The sequence below is a fragment of the Stegastes partitus genome, unplaced genomic scaffold (assembly GCF_000690725.1).
Source record: "Stegastes partitus isolate 25-593 unplaced genomic scaffold, Stegastes_partitus-1.0.2 Scaffold2091, whole genome shotgun sequence".
Classification (NCBI taxonomy): Eukaryota; Metazoa; Chordata; class Actinopteri; family Pomacentridae; genus Stegastes; species Stegastes partitus.
In genome coordinates this window covers 89044-106443 of record NW_007579822.1, presented here as the reverse complement: position 1 = coordinate 106443, position 17400 = coordinate 89044, and the positions used below count along the sequence as shown (strand labels likewise).

The following is a 17400-nucleotide window of genomic DNA, read 5'->3' as shown; positions in this document are numbered from 1 at the left end:
TCGAAAACATCTTCCATTAAGTGAATCTTGAACAGAGCACCAGATCTGACAGCAGTGACTCATATGAATGAGTAAGAAATGTACATTTTTGGAGGAAGAAAACCTCTGCAGCTGTAAACTTACACGCTTTAACTTCTCAGCTTAATGGCAAAAAACCACACGTGCACACTTTGCTCAGAAGAACCCAAACCATACAGGTAGAGTCAGATAACCAATACCCAAGAAAACAATCTGATAAATGATCCTCTCCATGATTACAGACCCTTAGATCTTTTTGCAAAGTCAATTAATCTGCACGATAAAAACCCGTAAGGTGTTCCTACATCTGAAACAGCACCTGCAGGACTTGTCACCGCTGCAACAACCATCTATTATCTTGGTTCTACGAAAATTACAGCGACGGCTTCCACCGAGAGCATCAACAAAAGAACCGCAGATTTCAATCGATTAACTTTTAGGAGCACCGTAACCTCAGCAAGACTTTCTGCTCGTCAAAACTCTCCACGCCTTCTGACTGGAACCGGAAAGGAAGCAGCCTTCTGCTTCCATTATTTGAATAATCCCGTAATTAAATAAACAGCTGAACCGATGTTAAATACAAATCCATCCAAAGTCATTATCAGATGATTGTTTTGTTCGGGTAGAGTTTGGTTTGCGTGTACGCTGTGGGAGATCAAATGCACAGAGACAACCACTTCCTTCTGCGGTAACACGACAGAAATGAAAGAAAAAGACAAAGATAATATCAATATGTTGCAGACTTTTGGTATTCATACAAACATTTTCTTTTTAAACTGCACCTGTGAGGTGTGTGAAAGTTACACAATGCAAATGGATGTTTCACAAACTTTCCACAAGATGCAGAAACTCTTCAGGCAGCAGCAGCAGCGGCGAACATTTCAGCTTCTACTGGTGAAAACTGACATTCCTGTTCAGTGGAACTCGTCTTAATGTGTGTTAATGCCACAACAGTTTATTATAGAGCTGGATTCACACTCTGGCAGACTGTTTGAGGGCGTCGCAAGTCACGACTTTGCCTGGTCCTCGCTGTGCTCACGTGGGAGGTGTTGCACCAGGACAAGTCAGCATGAAAACACCTCAAACTTTAATGTAAACGCAGCTCGGTGATGAGTTCTGTCTGACGGGACTGAAAACTAACGCAAAATGAAACCGAATGCAGATTCCACGTATTTCATAAATGGCTGTTGTCTAAGCGTTCATCCTCCAGCTTAACTCATGCCGACGTCACACATCCTGCGTGAACCTCTAAACGTTCTCCTCCAGCAGCTCTGCCATTATTTGCTATAATGTCCCGTCTCCAGTTTGATTTGCTTTCTTTTGCTATCCCTTCATTTCTTGTCTGTATTTCTGCAGTCACTATGAAATAAAGACAAAACGGTACAAGAAATAATCTTAAAACAAGTCCTTTACCAAGACAAACTACAGATGTGACATTTCTCAATTTCAAAACTACTAATAAATAGCAGAAATAAAGACTTTTGGTCACTATTTGTTATTCATTTGGAACTTTGTAAACCAAAATAAAATCTGAAATCAACACATTAGTCACGACGATGTCACATGTTTTCTTTCTTTAGTGTTAAAATCTCTTAAATATGATGGTAAACTGAATAAATATGTATTTTTCAAATTCAACAAAATAAGAATCATTAATGCCTGAGTGATAAATCCACCAGACAGACTGGAGGGATACCTGCTCACAGCAGATATTTAAGTAAAGTATATGTCGGCTAATAAACAGTCCTGTATAGTCAGACCGATCTTCACATCTATGTCAGGTCTGAAGAAAGGTCTGGCTTCACCTGATATCATTCTGCTACAAGAGCTGAGACGATTAATTGATTAGTTGTCCAAAAAAAAGTGTGAAATCTGAATATAGTTTCTGGCTTCTTTCCTACTTTCACAAAACATGATGGACTAATGGAAACACTGATCGACATTTTTCACCAATTTCTGACATTTTATTGCCCAAACAACTAATTAATATCCTTGCTGAATATTTAACTGAGAACATAATTATTAGTAGAGGAAAATGCTTTTGCTTGTTTGCATTTCTTTAAGCTGATCTTGGGGGCGGCCGTTAGCCCAGGATACAGTGATGGTGCCCCACAGAAACAGTGTTGGAGGGGATTTTTTCTTCTTCATTAAAATGGTTAATTCACAAAGAGAAGCGAGCATAGCAGCCTTATAGCACGACCCAAATCTATGTTAAAATTCAACATTATTAACACGTAGGCTGGTGCTCGGAGGCGGTGGTTTAGGGGATTTTGAAAGTGGTAAATAGCAGAAGGGGAGGAAAATCTGGTGAGTCAGACGAGCTGGTAAGAAACCGAGGCACAGAAAAGCACACAGTGTGGTACCTTTCTTCAGTCTAATTGCTTTTTTTAGAAAAGAAATGTTAAAACTCTCATATATCAGCATCATCCTGCACTGGTCCGACTATCACAGCACCATTAAACCAGTAACACAGTAACGCTACTCCGACCATTCAGACGAGACAACAGCGGGCTGGAGCCTCCATCAGACAAGCCGACAGATAATACGGCTCGGTTTAGTCTATATCGCAGCAGCAAAACAATACAAGACAAAAAAAAACGGAGACGGGAGACAATACCCTGGAGGTTGAATGTTAAAATACGAGGCATTCTCAGGCATTAGCATGACAGCCACCACCCTCGCAGGGACACAATGCACACGGTCACAATCCGCATGAATGATCCGACAATAACAGGATGTACCTCGGCATATTCTATCAATGCTGCGCTGTGTGTGCGCGAGACGGAGATGAAGAGGAAACATGAAAACAGAGAGGAGGGAGGGAGGCCGGCCGAGTGGGAGTGAATGAGAGGTGTTGTTATATAATTAGCTTACAGACAGTCCCAAGGATTCAACGAACTGGTCCCAAGGCACACACACACACACACACACACACACACACACACACACACACACACACACACACAGGTGGCAGAACTGGTTCACCAGCTCCCACCCACACACATTCATAAAACTGACTGAATGACAGAGCGACTGGGTGACAGCAGACAAACAGCAAAGCGACCACAGATTCAGCCGCAACGACTCGCGCTTCAGAGCACGACACGCTCTGACAAATGAGGCTTTTCCGAGGGTTGCGTTAGGACGTTACGAGACACACACGGCCCAACAGCAGCAACACAAAGACAAATCTCCTGTAAGTTGTGTTAAACAAGCGAAAGCAGCGACTCGTTAGAGACGCGGCGGCGGCGGCGGCGTCGTTGTTGTTGTTGGCAGGCTGCAGCTTCAGCAATGCAGCTGGTAGGCGGATATTACATCTGTCATGTCAAACCACAATGGGTGGAGGCTAAAAGTCATTCAGGTTCTACTTTTGCCACGTGGGAAACTTGAAAAGCAACAAAGGAAATAATAGAAAATCAAAATAGAAAATGTCGGTGATCTATTTGTACTTCCACTAACTTGTGATCTCAAGAGGCCAGAAAACGAGCCCAGAGAGAGAACTAGTGAGAGGAACAAACTAATCTGAACACTTTCATAATCAGTTAATGGTTAAAGTATATTTAGATCCCATAAAAAAGTCAACAAGCATGTGTTACCTCACAGCAGTAGTTTTATGGGTGTAAACCTGCTGGTCAGCTGTTTTCCCTTCACCAGTCCAGAGACGGTGATAGATGATTAATCGGTTTAAAATTGTGAATATAAGCATGAATGGTGTGTGCTGGCTTTGTGATGGTGAACTGTGGACTCTCCTAAAGGATGACGTGGGGGAAACTAACTGACAAATGGATAAAACTTCATACTTCGAGGCTTAGCTTCACAGAAAAATAGTCAGACACACAAAAATAGTGAATTTGTTTTATATTATTCTGGCAAAACCTGCAGCAAAAACTAAAACTCGTTTGTCAGATGTTGTTTGCAAAATTAGCCAGAAGTGCTGAAAAATAACAACAACAGGGTGCCAGAAAACCTAATTTGTGTGAAGGATGTTAAACTGGGTCATTTACGGTGGTGTAAGTTGCAGCATATGTAAGATTTCTGTGTGAAAAGACCTTCCACAAGTAATAGATTACTTGACCAAAGAACTGAGTATCGATTAATTAGCTTAAGAAATTTTCTATGATTCTATCTTCTTAAACTTTTATATTTTCTTTACTCCTATGTGACCATAAACTGAATATCTTTTGGCTCGTGGACTAAACAGGACATCTGAGGACGTCGTCTCGGGCTTCGGGGAACGCTGAGCGACATTTTTCACCGTTTTCTCACAACAAACAAAAATAACCTGCAGAATAATCCACAGAGAAAACACTGTTAGTCGCAGCCCTATCTGCAACGTGGGACGAACGACGCTCTTGTTTGTTTGCATTTCTTTAAATCGCATCAGTTGTGGCTGGCGCTCAGCCCAGGATGCAGGGATGGTGCCCCAACAGTCGCTTTGGTGGAACCTTTGTTCATTTGAGCACATTAACTTGGGCTTTGGAAAACATTGATTAGCGTTTTTTTTAAATTACCATTTTCTGACATTTAGTAGACGAACAACTAATTGATTTATGAAGATCAACAGATTAGTCAACGGTGGAAATAACAGCCAGTTGCAGCCCTATGTGCACGTCAGCTACCTTTCTGACTGAGAATGCTTTGATGCTCATAGTTTCCCTTCAGTTCAAAAGACTTCTGCATGATGGAAATAACAAAGACTTACGAAGCAGGTTTGAACCAACCGGTGCTAAAAAATTAGGCTGATAAATCAGATTGATTACGGAGCCATATGTGACTTTAACCATGTATTTGGAAAAGCTTGGTTCAGTCTGAACGCTGTATCCCTGCTGATGAACATATACTCTATCAGCGGGACTGGGAGCCAACATGGTGGCTTATATAACCTGAGACAGTAGCGGATGAGATTACGTCTCGGCTCCGGCTGCTCGGCCCTCTTTGTTGTACTTTCTACATTATTTCACTTCAATGAGATCACTTCTGCCTGAGCTGAACTGAAAAATGTTTAGCTTGAAAATCCATCCTGCTGCTTTTCTATCAAAGCGCCGCAGCGGTCCGACGTGACTCAAACACATGTATGACACACTCGCACACGGAACCACGCGTCCGGGCCACCCACATACAGAAATAACAGCGAATTCTGTGCTATATAAGCACATGCGCTTTAAGATACACGATACCAGCTATCAGCTCTCTGAGATGAACTTGTCACATTTTGGGCTGTCTTGTGACCCGTGTTTAGAGCCCCGTCTGCCGACAGGCCCTGTAATCTGTGGTTGGAACACACAGACAGCCACAACCAGCAGCAACGCGCTACTTTAATACACTTGGGAGTGACCACACATTCTGGCACACACACACACACACACACACACATTTGGGAACTGTGAATCTAATTCCGTCCACACGAATGTTTCACGAGGTCCTGATGCTGAAAACGGACCGCGACAGCCACTTTGAGAAAAGGTGGTTGATGCACTATTTATAATCACCTGTTTGAATTCACACACTGTACACAGTCTTTAATTTCACTCGCACCTAATATTTGAGCCGTCTGCGTCGAGGCTCTTCAAAGACTCCGTGTTTAGGTGGGAAAGCGTTGCGTCAAAACTTGAGAGCGATGACTCAGTGAAGACGGAAGATACGGGGGAGTCGAACAACACGCTGATAAGCAAAGTGCGGGCGATTCATTCATCACGTCCTTTTCTAATTTAATATGAGCCACCAGGTCAAAGGTGCAGGGCGTGTCTGGCAGCGCAGCGCCGTTGCCAGTTATTCACTTTTGTTTGACTTGCAGTACAGCGAGTATCACCACCATCACTCACGGCACCAAATTTAACAGCCTGATGCACAAACGGTCGTCCTCACCCACAGATATAAGACACATCACAGGAGCGCCACTTCCGTGTTCGCAGCGACCTTTTCTGGTAAAAGAATGGTACTTATGTTTGTGCATCTTATAGAAGCTGAAGGTTTTTTTTTTTGGCCACTTAAAATCAGCACAAACACATCATTCACTCTCCTTTTAGCTCCGTTTTGGTCTCCACCATACTCCTGAGGAAAATATCACACTGCTACGCTCCCCATAGCTAAAATATCATTTAAAAAAATACTGGAAAATTGTGAAAATAGTCAATTAGTGTTTCTAGTTCGGTCCACAACCCAAAGATGCTCAGCTTAGTGTCACAGAGGAGGAAAGAAACCAGAAAATACTCACATTTAAAAAGCTGCTGTCAAATAATTTTGACTTTTCTTTCTTTAAAAAAAATCCACATTTATTAAATTTAGTTTGCTGGTTAACCACCTAATCAGATAATTGATTACTTGTATATAATCAGCCATTTTAATCCCAGTAAATGTGCCAGTTTAACATCCATAACAAATATTATTTAGGTTTTTGGCAAACAGTTCACTTTGGACAAATCTGTGAGGTCATGTTTTCATATGCAAATTAGATTTGTGCTCAACTCAACTTAGTGTACACATGTTTTAAAATACTAAATGATAAAAACAGTTGGCATAGACGGATTTACTGGATGATAACTGATGAATTAATCCGTCACAGCTCTGGTAAACCTGCACCACTGTACAACCACAACAATCAGCTGAACGCTGCTCCGGAGTTCCCTGCAGGTTTCTCATAACAAACTTTCCAGGTATTTAAATTTAACTAAATCCACATTTAAACAACAAACACCTTCCTGTCCAACGGCTCGGTGTCGCTGTGGTTCAGACGAGGCTTCACAGGTTTCCTTTCTAAGACGTGTGCAGCTCTTTATTTCCATATAAATAGAAATAGCTACGACGAGATGAGATTTTCCCGCAATACATAAAAGTATTTCTACAAACCTTCCAGGAATTTCCCAACATACGTACAAATAAAAGGAAGCCTGTGCCGATTCTTTATCTGAAAACAACACAAGAAATCAGCAGCGGAGTCAAACTTACATTCGTCGCATTCGCTAAAATTTGCCAACTGGTTTGTCTCCTTTTGTTCTGCGAATGAGGCGCAAACAGTTCAGCGTCACGCCGACTTATAGCAGACGTCTCCTTGGTTTCTGTGGTTCGTGCAGTTATTGCAGGACTGCTGTGTCATTCTATACTCTGTATTTCTACGCCGCCTCCTCCTCCACACCTTGTCAACATCGTAATGAGGAAATGAGTGCACACCTTCACGGCGTTGCTGTTTGGCACCTTTATTCCTTCTGTTTGCATCTACCGCACAAACTTACAGCCGGAATGAGGAACTTTTAAGAAGTTAGCCGGAACCCTGAAAACGCCCGACGCACTCCGTGATATTGCAACGAAACAGCGAAGGGGGCCGAGGAGCAGCCCGGCTATCGGGTCTGGAATCCAGCTCATGTGTGACAGATAAAAGGGCCAGTGAGGGCAGCCCAGCCATGTGTGATAAGGGCGGCTTATACTTCCTCTGATAAGGAATGACTGGGCCGCGCCTCTGCCCCATCAACAGAACCACGCAGCCACAGCACATGCTCCGTCCGCGGCGATCAGGAAGTGACGGCGAGGCGCTTCGCAATCAGGATCATTTCATTATTGGTTCACGCTGACGAGAGTCGAAGCCACGCACGGTGCAGAAACAAAAAAGCTGATTAAATGCCTTTCAAATGAGAGGATTTGCTGATTTTTCTCTGTTGCGGTGAATCTGATACGTCGGGGTTCGTTCGCTCCTAAACTGAGTAAGCATATGTGAGGTCTTCACCTGTTCTGAAGGACATCTGCAGCCACTCTGGGCCTTTTGTCGTCTGTTAAACTTAAACCCAACTTTGCATGCAGCGTGCATACGTGTGAGTTCAGACGATTACTTCACATTTACGATGATGTCGTGACAAAAACAGTTTCTAGAGGTTTTTGCGTGTTTTGAATGGCGTGCGAAGGAGGAACAAAGAGGAGGAACCGGTCAATGTGCAGGCAAAAGTGTGCATCAAACGTTCGGCAAGACACCAAAACTCCAAACTGTCCTCGATGGTTTATTTGCTGCCACTGCTGTCGGTGTGTGCAGGAATTATAGAGGCCAAAAAAAGTACGTTTCTGCAGCCCCCCGAGGGATTTATCCGGCAACCTTTCATTTGGCGATAGACACAGAAAAAGGAGGGAGGGAGTCGAGGTGGCGAGAGTTCATTCACAACTATTGACGGTGGAAGCTCCTGAGGGGAAGTTTGATCGGCTTCCTGTCAATCAGCTGTAGTTATGTGGAGCGGTCACATGTCGGGGCAGCACAAGTTTCAGGCTGCTGGTGTAAATGAGTGTGACAACATCCCATATCCGGCTGACCAATCACCACGCTCGTGATCACTGTTGTCCTCGGGAGCAGGAAAGAGTCAAGTATAGGAGAACATCTAATAAATAAAAAAATAGATAGAGAAATGAGAATATGGGCGCCGCTATAGCTCACCATGTTCAGGGGCTACAGTCCCCAACACGGAGGTCACGAGTTCAAATCCCGCTCATGGCCCTTTAATGCAGATTCTTCTCCCTCACTTTCCTGCCTCTCTCTCAAACTTCACTATCGAATAAAGGCAAAAAAAGAAATTAGACGACTGTGACGTGTCGCGGTGCCCCTTCAGCTGAATATGAACTTTGCTGAAATTAAGCTGATTGCCTCTAAACCTCTTACAGGCGACTGAGAAGCCGACCGAGCCTCAGATCCACTTATTCTTTGTTAGGTTTACTGCTTTGGGTCAATTTCAAGTGACTTTTTCTAATCCTCCGACGTGTTCGATCAGGTAGACGTCCTATAAACACACCGACGGTCCGACTGAAAGCTGATTTGGATCCTGGACACTAGGCAGCCTGTCCTCTGGGGGCTTCCCTCGTCTAAACGTACGTCTACCGCCACGATTTCGAGACGCTATTCGCTGCGGTTTCTAAACAGTCTTTCTCCTTGGCGTGTTTGCGGAAACGATTTTAATTAAATCTTAACATCTCCTCGTTTCCTAGTATCCACATCCAGCTGAAACATCCCCTCCAATTACCGTGGATTTCTGCGTTTTAACTGAAAGCGAGGGCTCTGTTTGAAAAGTGGGGCAGTTATTTCGTAATCACATAACTTTTTTTTCTTTTTTTTATTTGTGTACGTCCGAACGAGGGACAACCAGAACTTGGGCGACCCGAATCAACTCTCGCGCTTGCACAGCAAAAAAAACAGTGGAACGGCGTTAACGAACGGGACAATCATCCCGTTTCCTTTCTTTAACCGTCAACACAGCTCAGTTATAAAAGCCCGACTGTTTAATCAGCTGGAACAACAAGGCACAAGAAGTACAGTTGTATGAATCTACATAAGCACACACACACACTGCACAGTCTGTGTTGTTGTAAGTCATCGAGGTACTACAGCGAGTATGAACCCAAACTGGTTACTAATGAAAGTTCACCGAGTTCATTGGCTTTAGAGAGAATCGGAGTCTTCAGCAGCCACCCTGCTGGATTGTTGTACACATGGTGTGACAACCGGAGAACACACACACACACACTGAAGTGAATGAAAACTCCAGCTATTATAATCTTGGTCATCCAGTCAGCTGATGAGCAGAGATTAGTAAAAAAACAGGCAAACAATCCAGGTCCATTGTTTGGTCTGTCGATATAAACAGCTCGGGCCATTATATAAAGGCTCCGGATAGCAACCAGTGATGAGCTTCTCTGTAAAACACAGGAAACACTGTGAAAAAGGATCTGTTCCACATGATGTGTGTGTGTGTGTGTGTGTGTGTGTGTGTGTGTGTGGAGGGGGAGTACAGAGAAAGATGCCAAGGGTCTGTAAAGGAAGTTCATCTGTGGACATGGTGTTAATATTCTCCGTTTGTGACTCCATGTACGTTACTAATATCATCTTATTCTACATTTATCTCCTCTAATACTCTTCTTCTGTAGCTACTTTCTTGTGCTTATTCTCACGTTTCTGCTCTTTTCTCTCCGTTTTTTTACATTTCCGACGTGTCCGTTTGGCCTAAAACGCAGCAGAGAAGCGTTTTGAATCGTTACACTCATCTTACGGTAAATGCAAACGCTTTAAAGCCCACGCGGCACCGAAACCGAGTCCGACAGTACGAAACGTTTGCTGAAACATCGACCGAAAATGATCAGTTTCAGGATAAACAGAAGAAGAAGAAGAAACGCCTCCGTAGACCACAACACATACATTCAGTTTCTATTATTATAGACAGTAGTTTCCCACCATATTATCCCCACAAGTAAAGACACAACTAATCCTCACACGGAGGCCAAAGAAGAGCTCTTTCTTTAAAGCTCTGTCATGAAGTCTGACCACGAAGCCAACGGCTAGAACTTTGGTGGAAAAACGACCCAAAAAAAAAAAAAAAGGATCAACAACACGTCCAAGAGATTTAAGGTGTCGGAAGGATATAAAGACAGGAATAAAAAACGGGCAACATCCAGCGCCTCTGGCTTTCTGTTGTATTGTGGACGATGGAGGAAATCCCCGAATTAGAGACAAGGCCTTGATACAAACCTACTTTTATAACAGCGCCAGAAGTGTTCCTCCGACAAAGTGTGCACTTGTTACGTAATTGTGTCGAAGCAGCTCCGTGACTGAAGCTGCTGCTTCATTTACACTATTGGTTTTAGTAAATTAACCTTATTTATGTGAGTTATGCTGCCAGTTCTGCTGAAACGCCAAACTGGACGGGTCTCAATATCAAATGCGGCTGAAACCGTCCTGCTGCAGACCTGCTAGCTCCTCGCTGCTTCCAATTGATGAGTGCTTTTTTTTTTTTTCTCTCATTCGGGGATGGATTATATTTCGATGCTACGTTGACCTTAGCTGAATGTCACCGGGCATCTCCTGTCCGATACTGACTGCGCACATGCTGACCCTGCAGCAGCTCCCACCGGATCAATACATCCTCTGCTGTGGCTCTCTGAGCGATGGAGGGGGGTGGGGAGGGAGCTGCTTCTATAAAAGGTGATAAATGTCCTCAGAAGGACGGGGCAAAGAGGCACATCCTCCAAACTGAGGATATGATAGCTGTAGTTTAGCTCAGGACACGCATCACACGACACAAGGCCCTCACAAACACAATGCATGCTTCTATTTACATTTCCCGCTGATAGTAACCGGACATATCGAATCTGATTGTCCCTCCGAGCAGGTGGGGCAATAAACACGGCCTCGTGACTCCGTCTCTGTGGCGTGCATCAACTAAAAAGCTAAAATACGACATGCAGTGAAGCTCTGAGGAGCGGCGGTAAGAAGTGCTGCAGCTTTTAACCCGACACAAAGGGTGTAAAGGTGTGTCTTCTACTTCCTGCCTTAATCCGACAACAGCTTTATTCCTGATAAGAAGGCAACAACACAAAAACCAGCCGATAACTGCGATGATTATTTCCGTCCAGTAATAAGACAATAAACGCTTTCGTATGACACAGCAGAAAAAGCAGAGATTGTTTTTATGTATGCTTACATCTGCAGGAAAATATACTGACTGTGAATCTACTTAGAAGAAGCTGAAGGGACTGGAAGTCGGTTGAGCAAATCTTAAAACACTCGTCTCGACTTTTAGCAGTTAGCAGGCGAAGCTAACGGAGCTGAGACATGAGTTAACGGGTCGGTGTTGGTGAATGAGCTGCTGCAGGACATTATTCAGCAAATAAACACCAATAAGACAAACTGACACCCATCAGCCAAGAGTGTGTGATCTACAGACGGGTGACAAATTAAAGGAAAAGCCGGCGGACAGCGTCTCGGTGAGCAGTCTCTCCACCATGTGCTGCCACAACAGAAGTCTCTGGAGCTCTACTGGAGGTTTGAACGCTCTCCTCCAAAAGTTCTTCTCTCGTTTGTTGCCTTGGGGATGGTGGTGGAGATCACGTGTCCAGAACCTCCTGGAGGAGAGCTGGTGACCATAAAGGCCGTGAAATTAGATTCACATCACTTCCATTCTGTGACCTCTCATGACCTACAGATGCCATCTAGGATCCAAAGAAGAGCTGATCCCTGTCAGGATGGAAGGGTTTTATCACTCTGAACGACTTTGTCTGGATTTGCTGCAACATTTCCCGAATGGACCTGAACCATGCCAGAAAAACAGAGCTCTAGTTAACTCTGCTCACTAGGTTCTTGCTTAAACATTCAATTGTTTGGTCAGAAAATGGTGAAACATGCGTATCAGTGTTTCCTAAAGCCCATGAAGACGTCTCCAACCGTCCTGGTTTGTCCACAACCCAAAGATACTCCGTCTACTGTCACAGAGGAGCAAAGAAACCTTCTCATGTATGGAGCTGGACTCAAGGAAATTCACTCTATTTCCTGAAAAACAACTAAACTGATGAAGGAAATAGTTGGTGATCAGCTTCATAGTGGAGCCACCAGATGCCCTCAGTGTAGAGGTCAGAGGTCCAGACTTCTCCTTTAATGTGTCATCCACAATACAGACATAATAGGACTGAGTTAAAATATAGTCGGTTCTATGGTTCTGTGTCATTCTTCAAAACAACGGCTGGCTGATGAACATGACAGGAAATGTGAGGAGCAGCCTTCAGGCCTACAGACGTTCTACTCATAGATCTTTATTTTTACTTTCATATCTGCCTTTTCTCAGGTGTTCCAGCTCCTGCTGATGGCCACCATGTCCAGGTGGAGTTATGTGTCACAGCTCTGATGATCACAAACTTGTGTCTTGTGAAATATATGATCTGGGCCCATAAAACAGGCTGAAAGTCAATCAGCCTGGTTCTGTGCTGCGTGGGCGTAGTCCAATTTGCACATCACGCCATGAGAAAAGAGAACTGTTTATCAGAAACATATGACTCAGAACGAGGCCATAAAGATAGAAGCAGCAGCAGCAGAGGTGAGCTCAGGAACCGGAGATTCTGCACCGCAAATAAAATTAAACTAAAAAAACGGTGCCTCTCCGGTTCGATCCGCTGTGAGCGCACCGGGTCTGCAGGGACAGACTGAGAGACTCCGGAGCAGCCACGGCCAGCAGGCATGAATGAGGAGGGGGGGCGAGACGCGCTGAAGGTTAGAGGGCTTTTATGAATGAGCCGGCGTCACGCCACCGCAGCGCAAACATCCCCTCCGGTGCCCTTCGCCCTTCCACCCCCGCCGACAGATCTGCAAGGCAGGCATTCCCACCAGAGCGCAGGCTGGCGGGGACACGAGCTGGCGACATGGCTGCGCTCAGCGAGCTGCACAAACCGGGAAACGTTTGGTTCTGGCGTTCACACACATTTTGGTAAAAGCGCACCAGCGACCATTGTAACCCCCCCTCCACCAGCACCACCTGCTCGGTTCTGCTCAGATCAACCCACAGCTCCTTCCTTTACATTTCCAGCCTCCACGGCTACAGGCCCGTGGGTGCCATATAAACACGTCTGTGGGCCTGCACGCCGAACGGCTCCACATAAGCTACGTTTCTCAAAGCCCGCCGCGCGCAACACGACCGGAGCATATGGCACCGGAGCCACGGAGAAAACACACGCGTGAAGGTTTGAGGGCGAGCCGTCGTTTACAATCGGTATTTTTTTTTTTTTATGAATGGAGCGCGGTAGGCTATGCAAATGAGGGCGATTGAGAAAGAGATGGCGGATGAGGCATATCGGATATCTCATATCCTGTGAGACTTCCCCCCTCCTCCTCCTCCTCCTCCTCCTCTTCGGTTGGAAGCAAACACACAGATGTGGCCAAATAACGAGGAAAGGGAAGAAAAAAAAACGTCTGTGCAAAAGAGAAAGAAAGAAAACGCCGTCGGCTTTTTCTTTTTCTCTTTTTCTGCACGACGCGCAAACAGAAGGCGGCGCGTGAGCTCGCGGCGGCTCCGTGTGTTTAGAAAAGGTGGAACTTCTGGGCGTGTTTGAGTTTCTAAGTTACGCTGCAACAGGGCCTGCTCTCTCGCTTCAGATCCTTTCAGAAAATGTTTCCGATCCACCCACGCTTATTCCCCTCCTCCTCCTCCCACTCCTCTCCTTTCTCTCTCTTTGCCTTCTCAAGACTTACACCGAGGTGGGGGCCCTAAAAAAAAAAGAAGCCCCACAGCACTGTCAATGCATTGCAGCAGCATCTAATCCCACCAAAAATAAGCAGAAATACTAAGAATAAAAAGAGAAAGGCACACACGGAGCGCGGCGGTGCAGGCGGACTTTTACGCTGCAACATTCCACCAAGTTGCCACCGATCACCTCCAACTTGTAGCCGCTGCGAGAAGCGACGCACAAAAAAAAGCAGAGAAATGTTGAAAGTACTCACTCGTTTGGGTGTGTTTCTTCTATCATTTTCTCGTTTCACCTCAGGTAATGGACCACGGCGGTTGCATACTTTTCGCTCGTCATTCTTTCGCCGTGGCTCCTCCGATTCTGTCTCCAATTCCGCATAAATCCCCCCTGCGCCTTTGTGCGAGTGTCGGCTCTTTGGCTTTGCCTTCGACTGGCTGCGCCTCCGTCTTCTTTTTCCTCAATTCTCCCCCTTATGTTTTTTTTTTCTTTTTTAAAAAAATTTATCTGGAGCCTCCCCTGTTTCTCGTGGATCGCGAATGCCTCCCTCTTTTATTTTTTTTTCTCTTCTCCTCTACAACTTTAATCCCCGCATCACCTTCAGCAGATAAGGCAGCGGACAGTTTAGTAGCCGAATCCAGCTCTTGTCTTCTCTCTTCTGTCTCTCTCCCCTCTCCACCACCACCACCACCACCACCGCCTCCCCAAACACACACACTCACGCACACAACACACGGACACACAAAAGGCACACGCTCCTCCGTTGCTTTTTTAAGTCCTAAGGCGCATGTTTTCACCGACGACTCCGGTCCCAGCTGTGCGTAAAAACCAAGCGCGTCGTCGCTGTTGTTACCGAGGGGTGGCCCCGCTAGAGCCCCATCTCTCCTCTACTCCATGTTGGATTGCAGGCGGCCGAGCAGCTCCAACGACGCCGGGGGAGGGAGGGAGGGAGGGAGGGGAGACGAGAGGAGGAGGAGGTGGAGGAGGGGGAGGAGGAGGGGGGTGCAGGGCGGAAGTGGTGACGTCGGTCTACATTTTGGTTAAGGGCCCACGACGGCTGCAGGCTGGAGGGGCCCAGCGCGCAGCTCTCCAGCTTCATGTCACCTTTATGCTCATAAGCGAATCCCGCAAGTTGGAATATTAAAAATATCGCACCAAAAATTAAAAAATAGCCGCTTTACGCCTGAATATTTCGTGTTTTATGGGTATATATCACAGAATTGAAGCCACCAGATGCCTGCAGGATCATGTTTGCCACCTGGAGCTGCTTACATTCACTCATTCACTCAGAAACAAACGCTCTGAATCATCATTTGCGCCTAATTGATGCTAAAATCAGCAAAGTTCAGAACATCTGATGAGTCAAATCAAAAGATTAAAGGTGTTTTCTGGCTAATCTCTTAACCCCCTCCACACACATGTGAGGGAGGCTCTCAGGTAATCCAGCGCAGCCCTCTGGAGTGGACTCCGGCTGCGCACTGAGCTCTTTAGCGCCGATTGATCCGTTCAAGTGCGCCGCAAGTTTAGTGATTAGACACTTTTGTTTGCGCTGAGTGCTGCCAGATTTGTGTTCCTGTCCCAAACAGTTGCCAGCAATTGTTTTCAGGTTCATGCCTGGGCAAAAAAAAAAAAAAGAAAAAAGAAAAAAATCAACACAGGTTAAACTGTGATCGTGCAGCGCCACCAGCTGGCCACAACTGCTTCCTACACATTTAGATCTTAAATGTTTTAAAATGTTTATTCGGCTTTTATTCTTCAGTGGCACCAGTAGCCAGACATAAACTGTATTTCTTCTATATTTTAAAAATAGAAATTATGTTTTTATGGTGCAATTCATATAATATATTTGAAAGTACGTCACAAAACGTTTTTTTTAATGATATAATTTTTGTAATAAGTTTTCCCCAAATTAACTACATACAATGTAAAATGTTTTCCTTTTTTATTTTACAGATTTTCATTTCACAAAAAATATCAACAACATCAAAAAAACTGAGTGTGAATTTTCATATTTAATGTAAAATAACAATAAAAACACTTATATTTTCTTTTTTTCCCACAATATTTTTTTAAAATATAAAAGACTGTTCAGATATATTCACAAATTGATCATAATTTCACAAATATTTTCTGTTTATTTCATGCATGAAGCTGTTAAAACTCTTTAATACTGTAAATATGTCACTGATATTAATATTATAGATCATTTTGTAGCGTGAAAATTAAGAAAATAGGAAAATAGACATGATCTCACATAAAATTAAGGCTAGAAAACACATTTTAATCATGAAAAATTACTATATTTTAGCGAGATAGCTATTTTTTCATTTTTTTTCATTGTTTTTTGGAGGCCCAGCTGCAGGAACATTACCATCCATTTATTTATTTACAATCTGACCTATCAAATCTTATTATCAGCCCTCTGTTACCAAGCCATTGTTGATTATTTGTCAGATACTGAGTGATGATCAATCAAAGGAGCATCTGAGTGGATCACAGGATCAACAGCAAACATTAAATATTGCATCACAGCTGGAGTTTTAACTGACATTTCCACATTATGTCAGAATAGCGTGGAGCTGCTTTGGATATTTGTGCCGTTGAGGAACAACTTGTGCATGAATCCAGTTTACAGCTGTTTTATCAACATGAACCACAAAACCAGCATCACAAAGCTCCAACTAAGGCTGCAGAATCCCTCCGTTTAAATATAACTCTGCTGTTTGTTCAGTTTATGTTTTAGAATGCTCCAAAACTGACAATCAGACATATTTGCACGGTGGATAATTCAGGGAGACCATAAAATAACAGCTATGTCTAACACAATTTTATATTTTATTAGATGTTTGTGTTCATAAACATGATGAGGAGGCCTGAACCAGCCTGACAATCAGTTTTAAATATAAATATTGGTCTGTCAGAGGTTTCTTTAAACTGTGAAGCAGGTGATGAACCTCAAACTTGTCTTATATGTTAAAAAAAAGTGTTATTTCCACCTTGAATCTGGGTCACAGTGTCCAACTATCTCACTTTGCACTCTAGTAAGAATTCATCAGCTTCAGCAGGAGGACGTTTCATTGTCATTACAATCTGCATTAAGCACGCTGACATTCATAAAAAGCCATAAATGCATGAATGGTGGAAGCTCTCTAATGAATGCAGTCACTTGGGGTCAAAGCTGCCACAGCGCCACCCTGTGGAGGCTCCGTGCGTTGGTTAAATGCACCTTAATGCCAAAAATAAAATGCAAATCTCCAACAATCTCCAAGATAAATAGGAAGCAAGTGCAGCAAATCCGAGGAATTATAAAAGTAATAGAAGGTTTTACAGAGAGCAGAAATGTGCAAAGTGCTTCTGCAGCTTGGTTGGAATGTAAAGATTAGCTGATTATTGTCTGAATGAACAGTTTTTAAA

The 17400-nt window shown here is 44.1% G+C and overlaps 1 protein-coding gene across 1 annotated transcript in view; it reads right to left on the bottom strand.

Moving 5' to 3' along the window:
- Positions 1 to 14892, bottom strand: part of LOC103373881 (sprouty-related, EVH1 domain-containing protein 2-like) — a 28508-nt gene extending 13616 nt beyond the window's left edge. Inside the window, exon 1 of the mRNA XM_008303888.1 lies at positions 14243 to 14892. Within this exon, the coding sequence (XP_008302110.1) occupies positions 14243 to 14268 (26 nt within the window). The 5' untranslated portion in view covers positions 14269 to 14892. The remainder of the gene's footprint in view (positions 1 to 14242) is intronic.
- Positions 14893 to 17400: the final 2508 nt, after the last annotated feature.